General features: G+C 35.1%; 1 protein-coding gene across 7 annotated transcripts in view; it reads right to left on the bottom strand.

Moving 5' to 3' along the window:
- Positions 1 to 1,111: 1,111 nt before the first annotated feature.
- LOC144976869 (uncharacterized) overlaps positions 1,112 to 17,008 on the bottom strand; it is a 54,603-nt gene continuing 38,706 nt past the window's right edge. For all 7 annotated transcript variants that reach the window (XM_078921405.1, XM_078921408.1, XM_078921406.1 and 4 more), the window contains 9 exons: positions 16,357 to 16,530; positions 15,343 to 15,438; positions 13,964 to 14,056; positions 13,025 to 13,139; positions 9,747 to 9,865; positions 7,514 to 7,627; positions 6,332 to 6,480; positions 5,513 to 5,681; positions 1,112 to 4,832 (listed from right to left, as the gene is read on the bottom strand). In XM_078921405.1, coding sequence (XP_078777531.1) covers positions 4,773 to 4,832; positions 5,513 to 5,681; positions 6,332 to 6,480; positions 7,514 to 7,627; positions 9,747 to 9,865; positions 13,025 to 13,139; positions 13,964 to 14,056; positions 15,343 to 15,438; positions 16,357 to 16,530 — 1,089 coding nt within the window. In that variant the 3' untranslated portion in view covers positions 1,112 to 4,772. The remainder of the gene's footprint in view (positions 4,833 to 5,512; positions 5,682 to 6,331; positions 6,481 to 7,513; positions 7,628 to 9,746; positions 9,866 to 13,024; positions 13,140 to 13,963; positions 14,057 to 15,342; positions 15,439 to 16,356; positions 16,531 to 17,008) is intronic.

Genomic DNA, 17,008 nt, shown 5'->3' on the forward strand with positions numbered 1-17,008 from the left:
ATACATTTGACAATTGCTTGTACTGCGGCAAGGGCCATGACAAAACCAAGCAATCCCATTCCAAGCCAAAACCGAAAGCAATTCAGAAAACATATAGAAGACACAGCAAGTGACCTCCTGCCCGCCAAATCCAAACTGATTTTTGGGCAATAGATGCTACTAGAAAAGAACAACACATTAGGGAGATAGAAGATAATACAAGTCACCCCAAACAAATGCCTAATACTAATATGCATAAGAAACAATAGTGTTGAAAAGAAAGTGTCATTAAAAATAATACATGTAAAAGAAAAGAAAAACTGTGCAAAGTGGGAGTCAAACCTGGGACGAAATTGAAATTACGTTTGCTTCCCACCAAATATGTCCAAAGTTTGATCCCTTTTCATTCCTGTTTTTACTTCCTTTTAGTGTGTATGTATGTGTGTGTGTGTGTGTGTGTGTGTGTGTGTGTGTGGGTAGAGGGGGTTTTCTGACACTTCTCTACAACCTATTTCTTCAAAAACCACCCCCATCTACTTTTCTGATTTTACAATAATTCAACACTTTACGCATAGGTTGTTTGTTTTTAAGAGTTTTACGGCGCTTGATTTAGGTTATATCAGCGCCAGTAAAAAGGAAGAAAATGGGATAGTAAAAAGTTCTAGAATTACAATTAAAGCACCCAAGAAAAAGTAAGACATAGGGGAACTGGGAACAAATAGGGATCAGATGTAGATTCCCAGAGCACACCGCCAATGTACTTAGTTTGAGATCACCTATAAGTCTCATCCGGACACAAGCACAAAATCCAACAAAGAGGAATTCATTCAAATACTTACATTATACATTCAAAATAACACATATAATAATACATAACAGAGAGATGATTTACAAGGTAAAAAATATCATCTCCCAAAACAATAACTATGCATTTGACTGTTTTCCTCCCAGCTAGGACTCCGGCCAAGACCAGGACAAAACCAAGTAATCTCATTCCAAGACAAAGACAGAAAGAATGTTGGAAACAGATATAAGGGGATAGAAGACACAGTATGTACCCCCCTGCCCGCTATGGGAGGTCAGGATCCCCACCCAGTACACATAGGTTAGAAATCACCCAACCAGACAGGAATTAATATGATATCTTATTTATTTCATCATAATATAAAAAAGACATGGCAACCGGTTCTTTTGTATTGTCTCTTCCTTTTTTTTTGTGTTTACAGAAACATCATAACGTAAATTAATGAAGGATAAATGACAATAAATTTTGAGTTATTGAATAGATCGCTAATCACAACTATGATTTTCAATTAATATTATGTAAATATTTACAACATTGTATGTGCACACATTGATAACTAAACGTTACATCTTTATATGTTATAAAGAGCTAAGGAAAACATCTTTAATCTTAGCCATGTACACAAACCTTTCTATTTGAAATTTCAAAAATTGCGTAGTTGTGGGGGAAGGGTGTGATCACTTAAACCTACATTCTTAATCATCAATTTGACCTCAAAAAAATAAGACAACGAATCAGGGTCTTACATTGAACTCTGGTTCAGAACTTTCCTACTCAATAAAACAAATTAAATATGCTTTGTAGTTAGAGACTTTTAAACATAGTAGACCTGCCAATGTTTCTAAGTAGTAAGTAAATAGTTCTACATGTGCCTGTCAGGTTTGGCAACAAAGGGCCTATTAGATATTGGAATAGTGAAAGCATTATAAGAATATAAACATCCTTAATAAACAACACAAATCAACTGCCAGCAAAGATAACCTTCTTTTAAAAAAAATTCTTTGTAGACAATTTTTACTTCAAATATCAAACAATGGCCCATAAATGTCCAAAAGTCTCAAACCCGGTGCTTCAATTTTGAGACTAAAATCAAATTGGAAGCCATCTCGACTGATCGTTATTTGAAGTAAAAGTTTTCTGGCCAAAATGTTTTTAAAATGCCTCTTGTCAGTTTGAGGCAGTGTTAGTTTCGGATTCAAATTGATTATAGAATCAGTGATAATATTAGTGAGCATGTGGATCAGGTTGCTCATGGTCACATTATGGCAATTAACCATTTAACTGCCTTAGTCTAGAAAGACAAGTATTTTAAAATTGGGCCAAAACACTAGTCCTTCAAAGATCAATCGATTTAAATGACCCTCGTCTTGACAAAAAACTCCAACACCGGGGACTTTGCGGTGTCTTCTTTAAAATCCCAGGTTTGAGAATTTTTGCTGAGGTAAGGGCATTTAAATTGATCGATATTTGAAGGACGAGTTTTCTGGTGAAATTTTTATGTACCAGGTTTTCAAAGATCGATCAATTTAAATGACCCTCGTCTTGACAAAAAAAAAACCTCTAACACCGGGGACTTTGCGAAGTCTTCTTTAAAATCCAGGTTTGAGAATTTTTGCCAAGGTAAGGGCATTTAAATTGATCGATATTTGAAGGACGAGTTTTCTGGTGAAATTTTTAAATACAAGGTTTTCTAGGGAACGGCAGTTTGGTTAAATCAGGAATTATCTTATTTAGCTATTTATACATACGGTGATATCTATTTCTAAAAATAATGCAATTACAGGAAACAATATTCAATTTCAAACTGGGGAGGTATAAGGAGCATACTTTTAGTATAATAATAATAACTACAACACCAAAAAATATGCTTTTATTATTGTTCTTATTGTTTTACATTTTTTAAAAAATATATTATTATTACTAGTTAAGCATTGCATGAAATGATTTGAATAGATGAAATTCTAAAGGAGGGAGTTGACATAGATAAAATAACTCTCCATGAAGAGATACAATAATTCAAACATAATAAACACATTGAGTGATATGAAAGCACAATTTTAAATTCATCACAGAATATTAACATAATATTTATTTAATAACGTGATAATAAATACGAGCAATAAACATAATCCTAGTAAGAAATTGAATACAATAGCCCTTCAAAACACGTCAGAACTAATCTACTACATTTTATAAAATAACTGACGGGCGCTTAAATGACCTTAATAGTGTCGAAAGCGCCGTTAAACACCTAAAAACAAAAACATAAAATAACTGATGAATTTCATTGAAATTCCCAAATATACATAAATAATACTTACGAGTTAAATGTCGATAACAAAAAAAAAAAAACGATATCAGTGCAGCAATTCATCATGTCTTTCAACAAAAATATTCTTGGAAATATGCATTACAGTAGCATGTACAATTTTTTTCTGTGACTTAGACAAGATTGTTCATAAATGAACGAATGTATCACCATTTATTAAATGCAATTAGTTTTGTTGCCAAAATAATTCCATTTATGCATTTGTTGCAATTAAGAAACATGAAGAGGATCAGAGATGAAACAGATTTCATGAATCAAAAATAATGCGGCATTTTCTGACATCACCAAATCATTTGGAACATCAAGTTTTTACTAAAACAACAAACAAAACATTACGATACAATTCAAAATTTCTTTTCATTTTTTATTGCATTTTTTAACATTTTTGGTTCTTGTGATGCAATGCATCAAAAAAGCAATAGCATTTTTAAAAAAAAAATAGGTACAACTGTGACTTATAAAATCTTAGACTTTGGAAAAAAAAATCAGGCATGTCCCTTGCCAAAAACAAAAAGGTTTAATTTTTTTCGAGTAAAGACCACATGAAATTTTTTCATGTAAAGCTTCTCTTCATCAAATGTTAAAACCCTTAAATTGTAAAAAAAGGATAAATATCCATCTAGCTGCCCTTCAAATGTTGCCTTTAAAAAACTAATAATTTCATATTTTAAAAACAACATAAGAAAATAATAAAAAGAACAAAAAAAAACAAAAATTAAATTCAAGTTTCTAGCTAAAAAAGCCGATAGCAGGAAGCTGGAAGATTTTTAAAAGTGTAACCGGAAAAGGGCATCCATGATAAATGATGATCAGCTTTTTAAAACAATAATTGAAGCACATACACCACTGATCCAAACTTTATTATTCATATCTTTAGCATTCGCATTAGCATTTCATCTCTCAAAACAATAACAATGCATTTGACTGTTTCCCACCCAGCCAGGAATGCAGCCAGGGCCAGGACAAAACCAATTAATCTCATTCCAAGACAAAGACTGAAAGCAAGTTGGAAAACAGATAAAGGGGGATAGAAGACACAGCAAGTACCTCCCTACCCGCTATGGGAGGTCAGGAACCCCACCCAGAGAATCCGGATCAATTTCCTGACAAACATAATATAATACACAGAGGTAAGAAAGCTCAATGGGCAAAATTAGGTACTTTCATCAGGGCTTTCCACCAACTCAAAAAGTTTGGATGTAAGATTGACATCCCTTTCATTATCTCATTGTTGTTGACTAGACATCAATTAGATACTTGTTGAAAGTTTTTGAAGATTTAAAGCTTAAACGAGTTGATGACAAAGTGGAAAAACTCATTCACCTGCAAACCAAAATGTTGTGGGTGAAACCCCTGTGGAAATGCTCAATTTTTCTACATGACTTTTAAGTTTTTAGATACTCTCTCCCCATCAAGTCCACACATACAGACTTTAAACTTATGCAGAGTTGTTTTTTTTTAATTACATAAAATATGGGTTGAAATGAGAATCTATCTTTTTTTTAAAAAAATGGAACTTTCTATTATCAGGCCATCGCGAATAGAATAATTTTGATTCCTTATTCAGAAATTAAGAGCAAAATTATCCCGATTATTTGAAACAGGACTGTACATGATTCATCAATTTTAATAAGCAGCTCATTTTTTCCCCTTATGCCTCTACTTCTTGGTGAGTTCAGCCGGTTTCTTTCTATTCAATGGCAGTCTCTCTTTGATTATCTGTAACAAAATGTAAGAAGTCAAGAATAATGAGAAAGGTATAATAATGTAGCAGCAAATCTTTTATGAATGCCTAAAGTCCAAAACTATTTAACAATAAACAACAACAAAAAAACCCCAAAAAATAGAATAAAGATTTTTAAAATAGAAACAAAACAAAAAAACTGAATAAGAAAAATCCATTTCCATGCCAGAGACTTTGTTTAGGATAATAAATGTGATTTGGTTCACTTCAGCCTCAAAGCCATTTCTAAGAAGAAAGATTTAGAGGAATTCCCTGGGTGCCCAGTAAAAATCCCAGTAAAATCCTATCTGAATTCGATCACTTAAAGAAAACCCTAGATTCTCCATTAATATTTGAACCTCCAAATTTGTAAGCCAAAGGTAAGAGAAAAGAACTTTTTCACATTAAAAAAATCAAAGCACTGTATCCAAAAAAAAAAGGACTGCATTTATTTAGGTCATATCCATAAAAGCTGCTATGCTCCCAGTTTTACAATTTACAATATGATGGAATATCATACAATTCTCAATGCTCCTTTACACCTTGGGTACCTCAGATTTAATAGTGATCATTTGATTTGACAAGGAAAATGGATGCAAAATGCCTTTAACTTGTTTCTTTTACCAAAGGTTACACCAAGAATATTGGAATCTAAGACTAGGAAACAGCTTCAAACCTTGATGAGCTTCCTCCTGTAGTTTTGATCGGCCTCTGTAGGGTCTCTAGATGGTGTATGCATGTCATAGCGCTTGAGAAGCGTGACCATGTCTTGCACATCCATCAGCATGACAGGGTCCAGGGCATGCTTGTTGATGAGGCCAGTCAAGTATTCTTTGTAGTGTGATCTGGACAAGGCAAACATGAGAATGGATAAGATTTGAAAATATTTAAGATAAAAGACAAAAACAGAAAAAATTGCATTTAAATTTAAAGTCTATTTCTTCATCTTCCTCTTCATGTGTACCAAAGGACATAATCAAGCGTGAGTATCACTGATAGTCTATGGTGCATATTTTTCATAAACTTTATACTTGCTGTTAGGTTAGAACATGTGCAAAACATTTTTGACAATACAACCTCCCCCCCTCCCCCCTCCCTCCAAAAGGATAAAAAACAACTGAAAATGTCTGCCTGGTGATCATGAAAAACTTGATCCACCGAGCCATCTTCCTAACTATAAATACGGGAGTTATTCAAATGGGAATTTTTAAAAAATTGACTATATAAAACTCTATTGTCCTTTGTATTTTAAATAGAAAGAAATACAAATTACCTCAATAATATTCAAGTAATGGTTAAGGTGGGTAAATTTGAACATACACACAAAGAGAGAAAAAGAGAAAAGAAAGAGAGAGACTGAGAGAGAGAGAGAGAGAGAGAGAGAGAGAGAGAGAGAGAGAGATAGAGAGAAAGAGATAGAGAGAGAGAGAGAGAGAGAGAGAGAGAGAGAGAGAGAGAGAGAGAGAGAGAGAGAGAGAGAGGGATGTAGACTTACAGGCAAAGTCCCGCCATATCGAACTCCACCTCTCTCCCACAAATCTCGTCTCTCTTGACAGGTCCCTCCTCTTTCTGCTCCACGACAGGACAGTGCTCCTTGTCCTCTTGATCGTCTGGTACTTGGGTGTTGAATTGAACTTTGCTGGTCTGGAACAAGAAAAAAAACAAGCAAAACATACACCAAGCCAGTTTATAACAGACCGACAGGCCCCAAAAGCTTCCTTTTGTATACAATGGAATCCTGATAAAGCCAACAACCCTGGACCAGAAAGAATAGTTGGCTTTAAATAAATTGAGCTTTTATATTGCGCAATATCCACGAAATGTGCTCAAAGCGCCTTACAAGGGGTCCCTGGCCAACAGCAACATTTAACATTTAAAGTGGGACATGATGCCTGTTAGGCGATATTACATTTTCTTTTTCGGACAAAGACAATGCCGTTAACAGCCAGGTACTCACCTTACACGGTGAGAGAATGTGAGTAAAGAGCCTTTTCCACTATGCACAAAACAAGGCTCGACCCCAGGACCTTCCGATCCGAAAACAAGTGTCATACCACTAGACCACATAGCCACACAAATTTTCTTTCATTGTCTCATTGTTTCAAAAAAAAATAAAAAATTTAATAATAAAAAAAAAACTTGTACGGTTCGTATTTCTTATAGCCTAACAGGCATCATGTCTCGTCCTACATGTTAAGTGTTGCTGTTGGTCAGTGACCCTTTGTAAAGCGCTTTGACCATGTTGACTTTATCTATTATCGTTACATCTCGTTGCATAAGAACAGGCTTTGATAATGAACAGAAAATTTGGGATCAACAAGATATGTTTAATTTAAGAGTGTTGACTTTACACGGATCCCCCTGTACCTTTAATAGTTCACATTGATTCAAATTGAAGATTTAATTTTTCTTTAAAAAGTTGTCCAACTTATTGAACACAGCTTCTGTCATACTTATTGGGTGGGGAGGTGGGGGAAGAGAGAGAGAGAGAGAGAGAGAGAGAGAGAGAGAGAGAGAGAGAGAGAGAGAGAGAGAGAGAGAGAGAGAGAGAGAGAGAGAGAGAGAGAGAGAGAGAGAGAGAAAGAGAGAAAAGAAAAAAACAATAAGTTTAAAACTAAGATACAATTTTTTTTTCTCTTCGTTGCATAAGATGATTGAAGTAGATTTCCAACCATACCTCCAAAAGCTTCTGTAGATCCTGAACCATTTTGTCCCGCAGGAAGGAAAAGCAGTCCCTTGGGTGGTGACAGTGCAATCCCATCTGCTCACAGGACTTGTACTTCTTACAAACCTAAACATATAATTCAGAAAAAAGAGTAGAAATATATATATATATAATTTTTTTTTTTTTTTTTTTAAAGTAGCAAAGATGCGAAGAGTGTTTAACAAATTCATAAACAATGATGCATACTGAAATGAAAACAAACAAGCTACTCAAAAAGAGTCCTTCAACATCGTATGGACACAATTTGAGAATGGAAAATTAAAATATTAAGACGAAAAATAAAGATAAAATAAATAGACAAAAGGACAACCAGGCTATCCCATAATTTTTTTAAAACCCATATGTAACCCACTGTCTCAAAACTGTATTATGTGGGGATTAATCCAACTCCAAAAATTGATTTTTAGAAATAGATTAATGGGTTTGTTTTTTTTTGTGTTTTTTTTTTAAACAATGAAAGAAATGGTATTTATTTTATATCAAAACACAGTGATACTAACTTCAACATTCGTAGTTGTAGCTATAAATTTAATTGCCAGCATTTAATTCATCCTGACATAATACCCTTTTGGGACAGTGGGTCACGTATTATGGTCACTGTCTCTCTCTCCTTTAAAAGAAATAAATAGTCAAAGCAATGTTTTTTTCAGCACACAATGTCAGTGTTACATGTTAAACCATAAAATCTTTAAAAAATGAATGATCTTTAAATAGAAGAGGACAATATGGTATGATATTCGCATTCGGATCGGAAGGTCTTGGGTTCGAATCCTGCTTTGAGCAGTGCATAATTCAGTTCTTGAAAAAGGCTCTTTACTCACTTTCTCTCACCATACTCAGGTGTAAAATAAGTACCTCGCTGTTAACAGCTTTGTCTCTGTCAGAAAAATTTTAGTATAGCCTAACAGATGTCTTGTCTCGTCCTACATGTTAAGTGAGGCTGTTGACTAGTGACCCCTTGCAAAGCGCTTTAAGCATGTTTAGTGGATATTGCGCTATATAAAAACTCAGGTTTCTTAATATTAAAAACGATTTCCAAATAACTTTGCAAAGACCGTTTTATCATTCAAAAAAGCCCACATGTCCTTTAAATCGACCAAGTATTCTTCTAGTGGTGTAAAATATATTTTTAAATTGTGCATTAAGCTTGATAGTATTTGTATAGTCGAATCAGAGATGAATTTTCTATATTCTGAGTCACCCAGAGAAGAAGAAAAATTGGTCTCGAAAGATGCTTTGAGCCCTCACTGCAGCAAAGTGTTTCAATGAAATCCAAGCATCAGTAACACATTTTATAGTCACCTGGAACAACTACAAAAGACATCTAACTTCTACGTCATGGCACAAGACCGAAGGGCTAGAGCTCAGGTGGTTGCTGGTTCGGATAAGTAAGTAAGTAAGCAAAGTGTTTATTCTCTATTGTCTTCTGGCACTTTTCTACTCACTCCATTTCTTGTTATTGTCAACATAAGTACCTGCTCAACTCACTTTTCTGAATTGCTTTGTGGTGCTTTGTATTTGACAGCAAATAAAGGAAATAAAGAAAGCTTGGCAATAGCCAGACTAATCAAATTTCTATATTTTTTCTTTGCTATCGAGAACTGCACTGCAGAAGTAAAATGTTGGATGGAAACGGATAAGTTGAAATTGAGTAATGAAAAGACAGGAGTTATGCTATGCACTAGAAATAAAAGCGGAAATGGTTTGATGGAACATTTAAGGGTGAATATAAATGGTTGTCCAATTCAGCCCTCGACAGCCATTAGAAATCTTGGGGTATTCCTGGAACATGATTTTGCTATGAAAATGCAAGTAGACAGCCTCTGTAAAACTCTTACAAATAATCTTAAGAAAATATCCACCCTTAGAGATTTCCTTACTAAAGATGCAACAATCAAACTCGTCACAACTCTTGTTTTATCATGTCTAGACTACTGCAAAGGTCTTTTATCTCACATAAGCCAGGATAAAATCTCGCGCCTGCAGGTCATACAGTGCAGCTAAATTAGTGACAAGACAAAAGAGAATGGCACGATCCCTCCTATTCTGTATGAGCTGCTTCTGTATAAATGCCAATTTTGGCATTGGAAAAAAACAAAACAAACAATAGTATATTTTGATTAAATCTGAATAAGTGTCAGGCCCACCTGGACCCTAAAATTTTAACAGAGAAGTAGAACCTTACCCCTTGGTGGTTAAAGCTCTCATTGCATCCACTACAAAACTCATGGCCACACTGAGGACATTTGAAGTGCATGCATCCGCCTTTTGCCAGGGAATACCTCATTTTGCATTTGGGACAATCTAGAAGAGAACAAGGTTTTCATTTTTCTTTAGAGTTTTACTAGCACATTGGTCAAAATGCAAATATATGACCTAACATTTCAAAATGGTTTTATGTCATGGTGAACCAGATGCCAAAAAAGTGGTTTTACGATTCAGGGATGCCCTTTGCTTAAATAAACAAATCTGACATTTATATATTTATATCTGATATTTCTATGAAAATATTTCATGCAAAGCTTCTCTTCATCAAATGGTATCGCCCTCAAATCATAGAAAAGGATACATATATCCAACTAGCTCCCCCTCAAATGTTGCCTTTAAACAACCAATACTTTCATCTTTAAAAAAAATCACCTTGCCATTACTGACCTAGGTCAGCAAAAAGATTTCAAAAAGCCGGTTTTCCAGCTAGAGAATTTAAATTTTGTCACTTAAAAAAAAAAGTTTGTTGTCTTCAATGAAAAATAAAAAATATATCCAAGTTTCAGATTTTGGACTAAAAAAATTCAATGTTAAGAGTTTAAATCACCCCAACATAATTTCACTTAGTGACATTGGGTTAAATACTGACAAACACAAGCCTGTGAGGAGCTGTGATCTTTGGTTCACAAAAAATTGGCTGTTCAGAGCATTAAGGCCTATAAGGCCATAGTTAATCATGGTTTCTGTAGTATTAAATGAAAAATGCAGCTATGTGGTCTTATGGTATTGGAATGTCCTGGATTTGAGCCTAGCTCAGCGCATAGTTGAGTCCTTGGAAAAGGCTCTTTACTCGCATTCTCTCACCGTACTCAGGAATTAAACGTTTACCTGGCCGTGAACAGCGTTGCTTCTGTCAGATAAAAAATTGTAATATTGGTCATTGGGGGCTCAAACCTGTGACCTTACTGGTACAACAACTCAGCCTGGCAGGGGTGATCGTGAATCTATCGTATGAGCTATCCACAACCTCAAAAAAGGTCCCTTCGAATTCTAGTCTTCAAGAGCTACTTCTCCCCAACTTCTTGAGGTCACGGAATCAACACACACAGACGCCGCGAAGTTAGTTGGCCAGCATTTAAGCCCCCATCGCCGCTGCAAAGTTTTTATTCTCTGCTGTTATCAACATAAGTTAGCAAAGACTATGAAAAATGTTTTTTTCTCTTTTTGAGGAAAGTTTTGTCTAAAATCAAAGCCCTATCTCCACTGAGTAAAAATGTTTTTGAATTTTGAAAATCCATTCATAAATAAAAAAGTTATGCAGTTTCAAAGGTGTCATTTATTTGGATGACTCACAAAGAGAAAAAAATACCGAAAATATGGGACGCTTTTTCTGCGTTTTATTCTGGTTTGTGGCTGTATCTCGCTTAATACGTGGAATTAGATGTTAAAACTTGGCAATTTTATGGCAAAATTATCAGAAAATATGATGAATACATCAGAAGAGTTCTAACTTGTATAGTTTTGGAGCTGTATGGCTAGGGTCAACTATAATGTTGTTTTAAAATATACATAATATTGATCATTTGGAACTTTTCCAGTGTAATTTTGTGTCTACAACCCATACAAATGACACGAAAAATGCCTGCTAAATTATTATCAACCAGTCCAGTGAGACCATGGCTTATGTTATTTCTAGTATTTATTTAGAGAGAGAGAGAGAGAGAGAGAGAGAGAGAGAGAGAGAGAGAGAGAGAGAGAGAGAGAGAGAGAGAGAGAGAGTTAATCTACTATCCATATGACATAACAATGAAACAATGCTTGAATTTTTAAAAAAGCGCGCGAGGATTTGTGTCGTCAGCCACCGCGAACAAGTTGCCAGATGGCCACGTGTGTGGCCAAATATATAATTTTGTTTCTTTTATTAAATTTTATTCATCTATTTTTGTCTCAGTGACATTTATCCTAGTCTATTCGATTTTCTGTTTGTTAAAATTTAGTTCATATTAAGTGGGCCAGTCTTAATAGTGAAAGCCATATGATTTTCTATTTAGCCACTTTTGAAGTCGAATTTGGTCAGGTTATAGTCTAGCCATCTGGCAGCCTTGCCTCGCTCACGTCATTTTCGTGTCGTGCGATGAGGGAACAAAATGGCCGTCTCCATATTTTCACTCATTGAAATGCAAATTGGGTTGATGTTTTGTGAGAATACGGGAAAAGTACTTATCATAATCCAATGAAATTTGAAATATAAATAGAAGAAATGTGCATATATAACCTTGTGAGCGACAAAATCTCTCCTCTTTGTAGTTTTAGAAATATTGTACTCCAAAGAGTAAAAATCTATTTTTAACGGTCTTCTGGTAATCGTACGAGTTTTGTCGCTTGACATAATCTAAAATGACCTCTTTTCTAACTGTGTGCCAACTTTCAGTCAAATTCATCGATAAACAGCGTCGTAATTATATTTTTAAAAATAGCATGTACGGAACGGCTTCGTCCCATATTTTGTCGCGAATTTGGGCACTTCGTGAGCGAAAAAGAGGCCCAAAGATTTGTCCTTGCTACATAAGTGCTTGCTCCACTCACTTTTCTGAATTAAATATTCAGCTAATGCCAAGCTTTAATTTGAGGTTTTCTGAATTAAATTTGCAGCTAATGCCAAGCTTTAATTTGAGGTATAATGCATGGTATTGATTTAATTTATTTTGAAGTTATAAGCAGAGTCCCATTACTTTTTGACTCACCCTCATATGACCTTATGGCACAGCTTCATATGCACATCAACAGATATTCTCAAGTCTGATTACGACAGTCGATTTGTATGATGAAGAATAAGAAGAGTAGATGGAAGAGGAGGAGGAGGAGGTGGAAGAAGAAAGAAGAAGAAGAAGAAGAAGAAGAAGAAGAAGAAGAAGAAGAAGAAGAAGAAGAAGAAGAAGAAAAAGAAGAAGAAGAAAAAGAAGAAGAAGAAAAAGAAGAAGAAGAAAAAGAAGAAGAAGAAAAAGAAGAAGAAGAAGAAGAAGAAGATAAAGAAGAAGAAAAAGAATAGGAAGAAAAGAAAAACAGAAAGACAAAGGAGATGAATAAAGAAAAAAAAAAAATCACCATTTTCAGATCTAGATTAGCAATTTTAGATTTTATAGTCTGTTAACAAAAAAAAAAAAAAAAAACCCCAAAAAAACAAAACATGACGTTATTTCAAGTCGTTTTCTATTCATCAATCCTATTCTTTATTAAACACTGAACTCTTCTTACCGATGCCATTCACCTCCAAATGACGTGCCAAGCCAATAGCCTGATTGGCTGGGTCATTGTCAATCTTCCATTGATCAAACTCCTCACAAGTCAAGCCCAAATGCTGAGGTTCCCACTGAGAAAACAACCATGATAGAATTTTAATTAAAAAGTAGTCCTTCAGAGCCATTAGGTCCGTGGAGCCGGAGTTCATCCCAGTTGATATAGTGTGAAATGGACAATAGTAATTGCTTGCTACCCTTTTGATAGGACGCTAATCTATTGCAAAGTACATTCTACCAGATCCAACAGATCCACTTAACAAATCACTGCTGGTTGGACAGGGGGGTCAGGAAAAAAAAATCTCTCTACTGCACCCGGGTTCAATCTCGGTCCCTTTGATTGTGAAGCAAGTACTCTATCAACTGGCCTATCAGGATCCCCAGGATAGAATTTTAATTAGACAATTGGAATGAACATGATACAATGGTCTCCATTTATAAGCCTTCCTGTCAAGCATTATCCAGTCATAACCACAATTCAGAATTTCACTGAGTCATTGTGCCACACTTTGATCATGATTTATACAAATTTGCTCTGCATCTCCTCAACAAGTCAAAATAAAATATTCGTGTTTTTGTTATAAAATTTACCAGAAAACCAAAAATAAACAAACCTAATGGAAATCTCCCAACTATGATGAGACCTGGCCCGCCACATGTAAATGATTTTTTTTTAAAAATCCCTTGTACTCAAGCCCTCTTTATTACGAGTCCATATTTATCATGTTTTATAATAGATGAAGCATGAAAACAATGTTTCCATTAATTTACCTTTTTAAAATCATGGTCTAAATCCAAACTTTGATAAATTTAACACCCCTGCCCCACCTCCAAAATCTGTAGGGTACATACTGATTAAATCAGCATAAATAGCAGAACTGAATAGATTATAACTCACCTCTCTCTTGCAAGAAAAACAAGTCATCTTTCCACAGTTGTCACACGTCATAGGACCCACTTCATTGATGTGAGACAGAAATCCATTGCCACACTGTCGAACAAACAATTTAAAAAGCCTTTTTACTTGTCAACAACAAAAATAGTAGTAGTAGTAGTAGTAGTATTAGAAGTAGTGGTAGTGGTGGTGGTAGTAGTTAGTAGTAGAAGTTGTAGTATTAGTTGTAGTAGTAGTAGTGGTAGTAGTAGTAGTAGTAGTAGTAGTAGTAGTAGTAGTAGTAGTAGTAGTAGCAGTGGTAGCAGCAGTAAAGTAGTATTAGTAGTACCAGTCAAAGATAAGATGGGAAAACTATTTTTGGGATGGAGGGAACATTTCAACTGCCTTCTGATCAGACCACCACAAGACAACCCGCTTGAAATTTTACTTGCACGGAATGAGCTACCAATTAGCTGTGATTCACCATCGACAGCAAAGATTGTGGGTGTCATTAACAAGATGAAAAATGTGAAAGCTGCTGGACCAAATCAGAGGTCCTAAAAGTTGATGCTGAGGCCAGAGACGCCTACTTAAATTTTGGCTCACAGGAATTTCAATGCCGAAAGACAATTTCCGTAAATAAGAAAAAGGGATGGACTTTGGCATTGTGTTTTCATATCATATAGTTCAAACTAGATAACTAATTAGAACTATACGATATGTAAAGACAATGCCAAATCCCAAAGTCCCCTTATTTCAAATGAAGTAAAGCTCCAAAACCTAAGGTAATGGTTGCAATAGTGGTCGTAGTGATGATGATGTGGTAGTAGTAGTGGAAGTAGTAGTAGTAGTAGTAGTAGTAATAGTGGTGGTAGTAGTAGTGATAGTAGTAGTAGTAGTAGTAGTAGTAGTAGTATATGTAGTAGTAGTAGTATTAGTAGTAGTAGTAGTAGTAGTAGTAGTGTGTGGTAGTAGTAGTTGGTATAGTAGTTAGTAGTATGTATAGTAGTATAGTAGTAGTAGTAGTAGTAGTAGTAGTAGTAGTAGTAGTAGTAGTAGTAGTAGTAGTAGTAGTAGTAGTATGTAGTATGTAGTAGTTAGTAGTAGTAGTAGTAGTAGTAGTAGTTAGTAGTAGTAAGTAGTAGTAGTAGTAGTAGTAGTAGTAGTAGTAGTAGTAGTAGTAGTAGTGGTAGTAGTAGTAGTAGTTGTAGTAGTGGTAGTAGTAGTAGTAGTAGTAGTAGTAGTAGTAGTAGTAGTAGTAGTAGTAGTAGTAGTAGTAGTAGTAGTAGTAGTAGTAGTAGTAGTCGTAGTAGTAGTAGTGGTAGTAGTAGTAGTAGTTGTAGTAGATGTCCCTTGATCTGGGTTTAAAAGAAAAGAAAAAAAACAACAAAAACCCAACTCACATGAGCACACCAGCGAAAAGATGGATCCTTTTGAAGAGTGAAGTCTCTGACTCTCTCATCAAACAAGCTTATCAACTCAGGAATAATTGGACTCAACTGTGGATAACAAATGAAACACCACAAATTGGACATTGGTGTGTATGTTCATAGCCTTCGAAAACTCATAGCTTGACATGCCCAAAAAATCATGTCACGATACAGAGACGACCCGGGGTCTCAATAGCTCAGTTGATAGAGCACTTGCTTCATACGCAAAGGAACCCAAGATTCATCCCGGACAAAGTTGAGAATTTTATTCCAACTCTCCTGCCCACCCAGCAGTGGTTGGGTAGATGGGTCTGTTAGACCTAGTGGAAAGTACTTTGCGATAGACCATTGTCCTATCCAAAGGGTAGCAAGCAAATGCTATTGTTCATTTCACGTTATACAAACTGGTATAAACTCTGCCTCCATGGGCCTTATGGCTCTGAAGTACACAGAGATGACCATCAAAAGAAAGTGAATCGACAAAAGTATTCATCCCTACAACTAATTGGACCTTCTGTTCCTTTGAGAACTATTAACAACATTTTCTTTTGATGATCATCCCCATGTATTGTGACGTCATTATTAGGGAATTGTAAAGCCATGAGTTAACAAAGGCTATGGCATGATACACTGCTGAATACAGCAGGAAGAATCTGGAAGCCATATAACCCTTTCTAGAAAGTTTTAAACAATAAAAAATAAAGAGCCTTAAGGTCCCTAGAGCTAGAGTTCATCCTAGTTTAAGTAGTGTTAAGACAAATACAAATTGCTTGCTACCCTTTAGATAAATGCTAGTCTAGTACGGGGCACTCTATTCCAGATTTTATGGTCCTGAGTCTTTTATTTTTTTTAAATATTGGTGAATCTCAATCGCAGTTTAATACAACAGCCTTTCAAACTAAAGTGAGTAACTGACAACTGTACCATCAACTCACCCTCTGCCAAGTCAAACTGTTCATTTATATGAAAAAAATTGTGGGAACTGACCTGGAGCTGAAGAAAGCTAAGATAATTGTGGCACTCCTCCTCATTGTTCATATCCGGGAGGTTACAGACAGGACAAGTCCAATGTCTAACATGTTTCTCTTTAAGCACCACCTCAAAATTGCCCCTTAAGCAATCAGAGCACAATTTACAATTGCAAAAGTTCAAGTTGACAATCTGAGAATATATAAAATGATGTTAAGGGTTATGTTTGCCTGCTTTTTTTTTTTAAGTTTTATATTAGAGGTTTATTGTGGCAAATTTGCTTCATATTAGGAGAAAAAGGAGGATTATATAAAGTTGTATCCAATCATTAAGAAGTACATTGCCAATATTTCTAAAAGCATTACTTTTTGTGCAACGAACAAGGCCAGCAAAGTAATATTGTAGATTGTAATAATAATAATAATAATAATAATAATAATAATAATAATAATAATGATGATGATGATGATGATGATGATGATGATGATGATGATGATGGAGGAGGAGGAGGAGGAGGAGAAGAATAAGAAAACGAAGAAGAAGAAGAAGAAAATTAACAATGATATAATAACAACAACTGCAACAATATCAACATAAACTCTAGTTGTCCAACTTATTACTTATTCCCGACTTCAAACTGCCACATAAAGACTGAGTTAAACATTACAAA

This window comes from Berghia stephanieae, chromosome 7 (assembly GCF_034508935.2).
Source record: "Berghia stephanieae isolate SIO BIC M18660-M18661 chromosome 7, UCSD_Bste_1.3, whole genome shotgun sequence".
In the NCBI taxonomy this organism is placed as follows: Eukaryota; Metazoa; Mollusca; class Gastropoda; order Nudibranchia; family Aeolidiidae; genus Berghia; species Berghia stephanieae.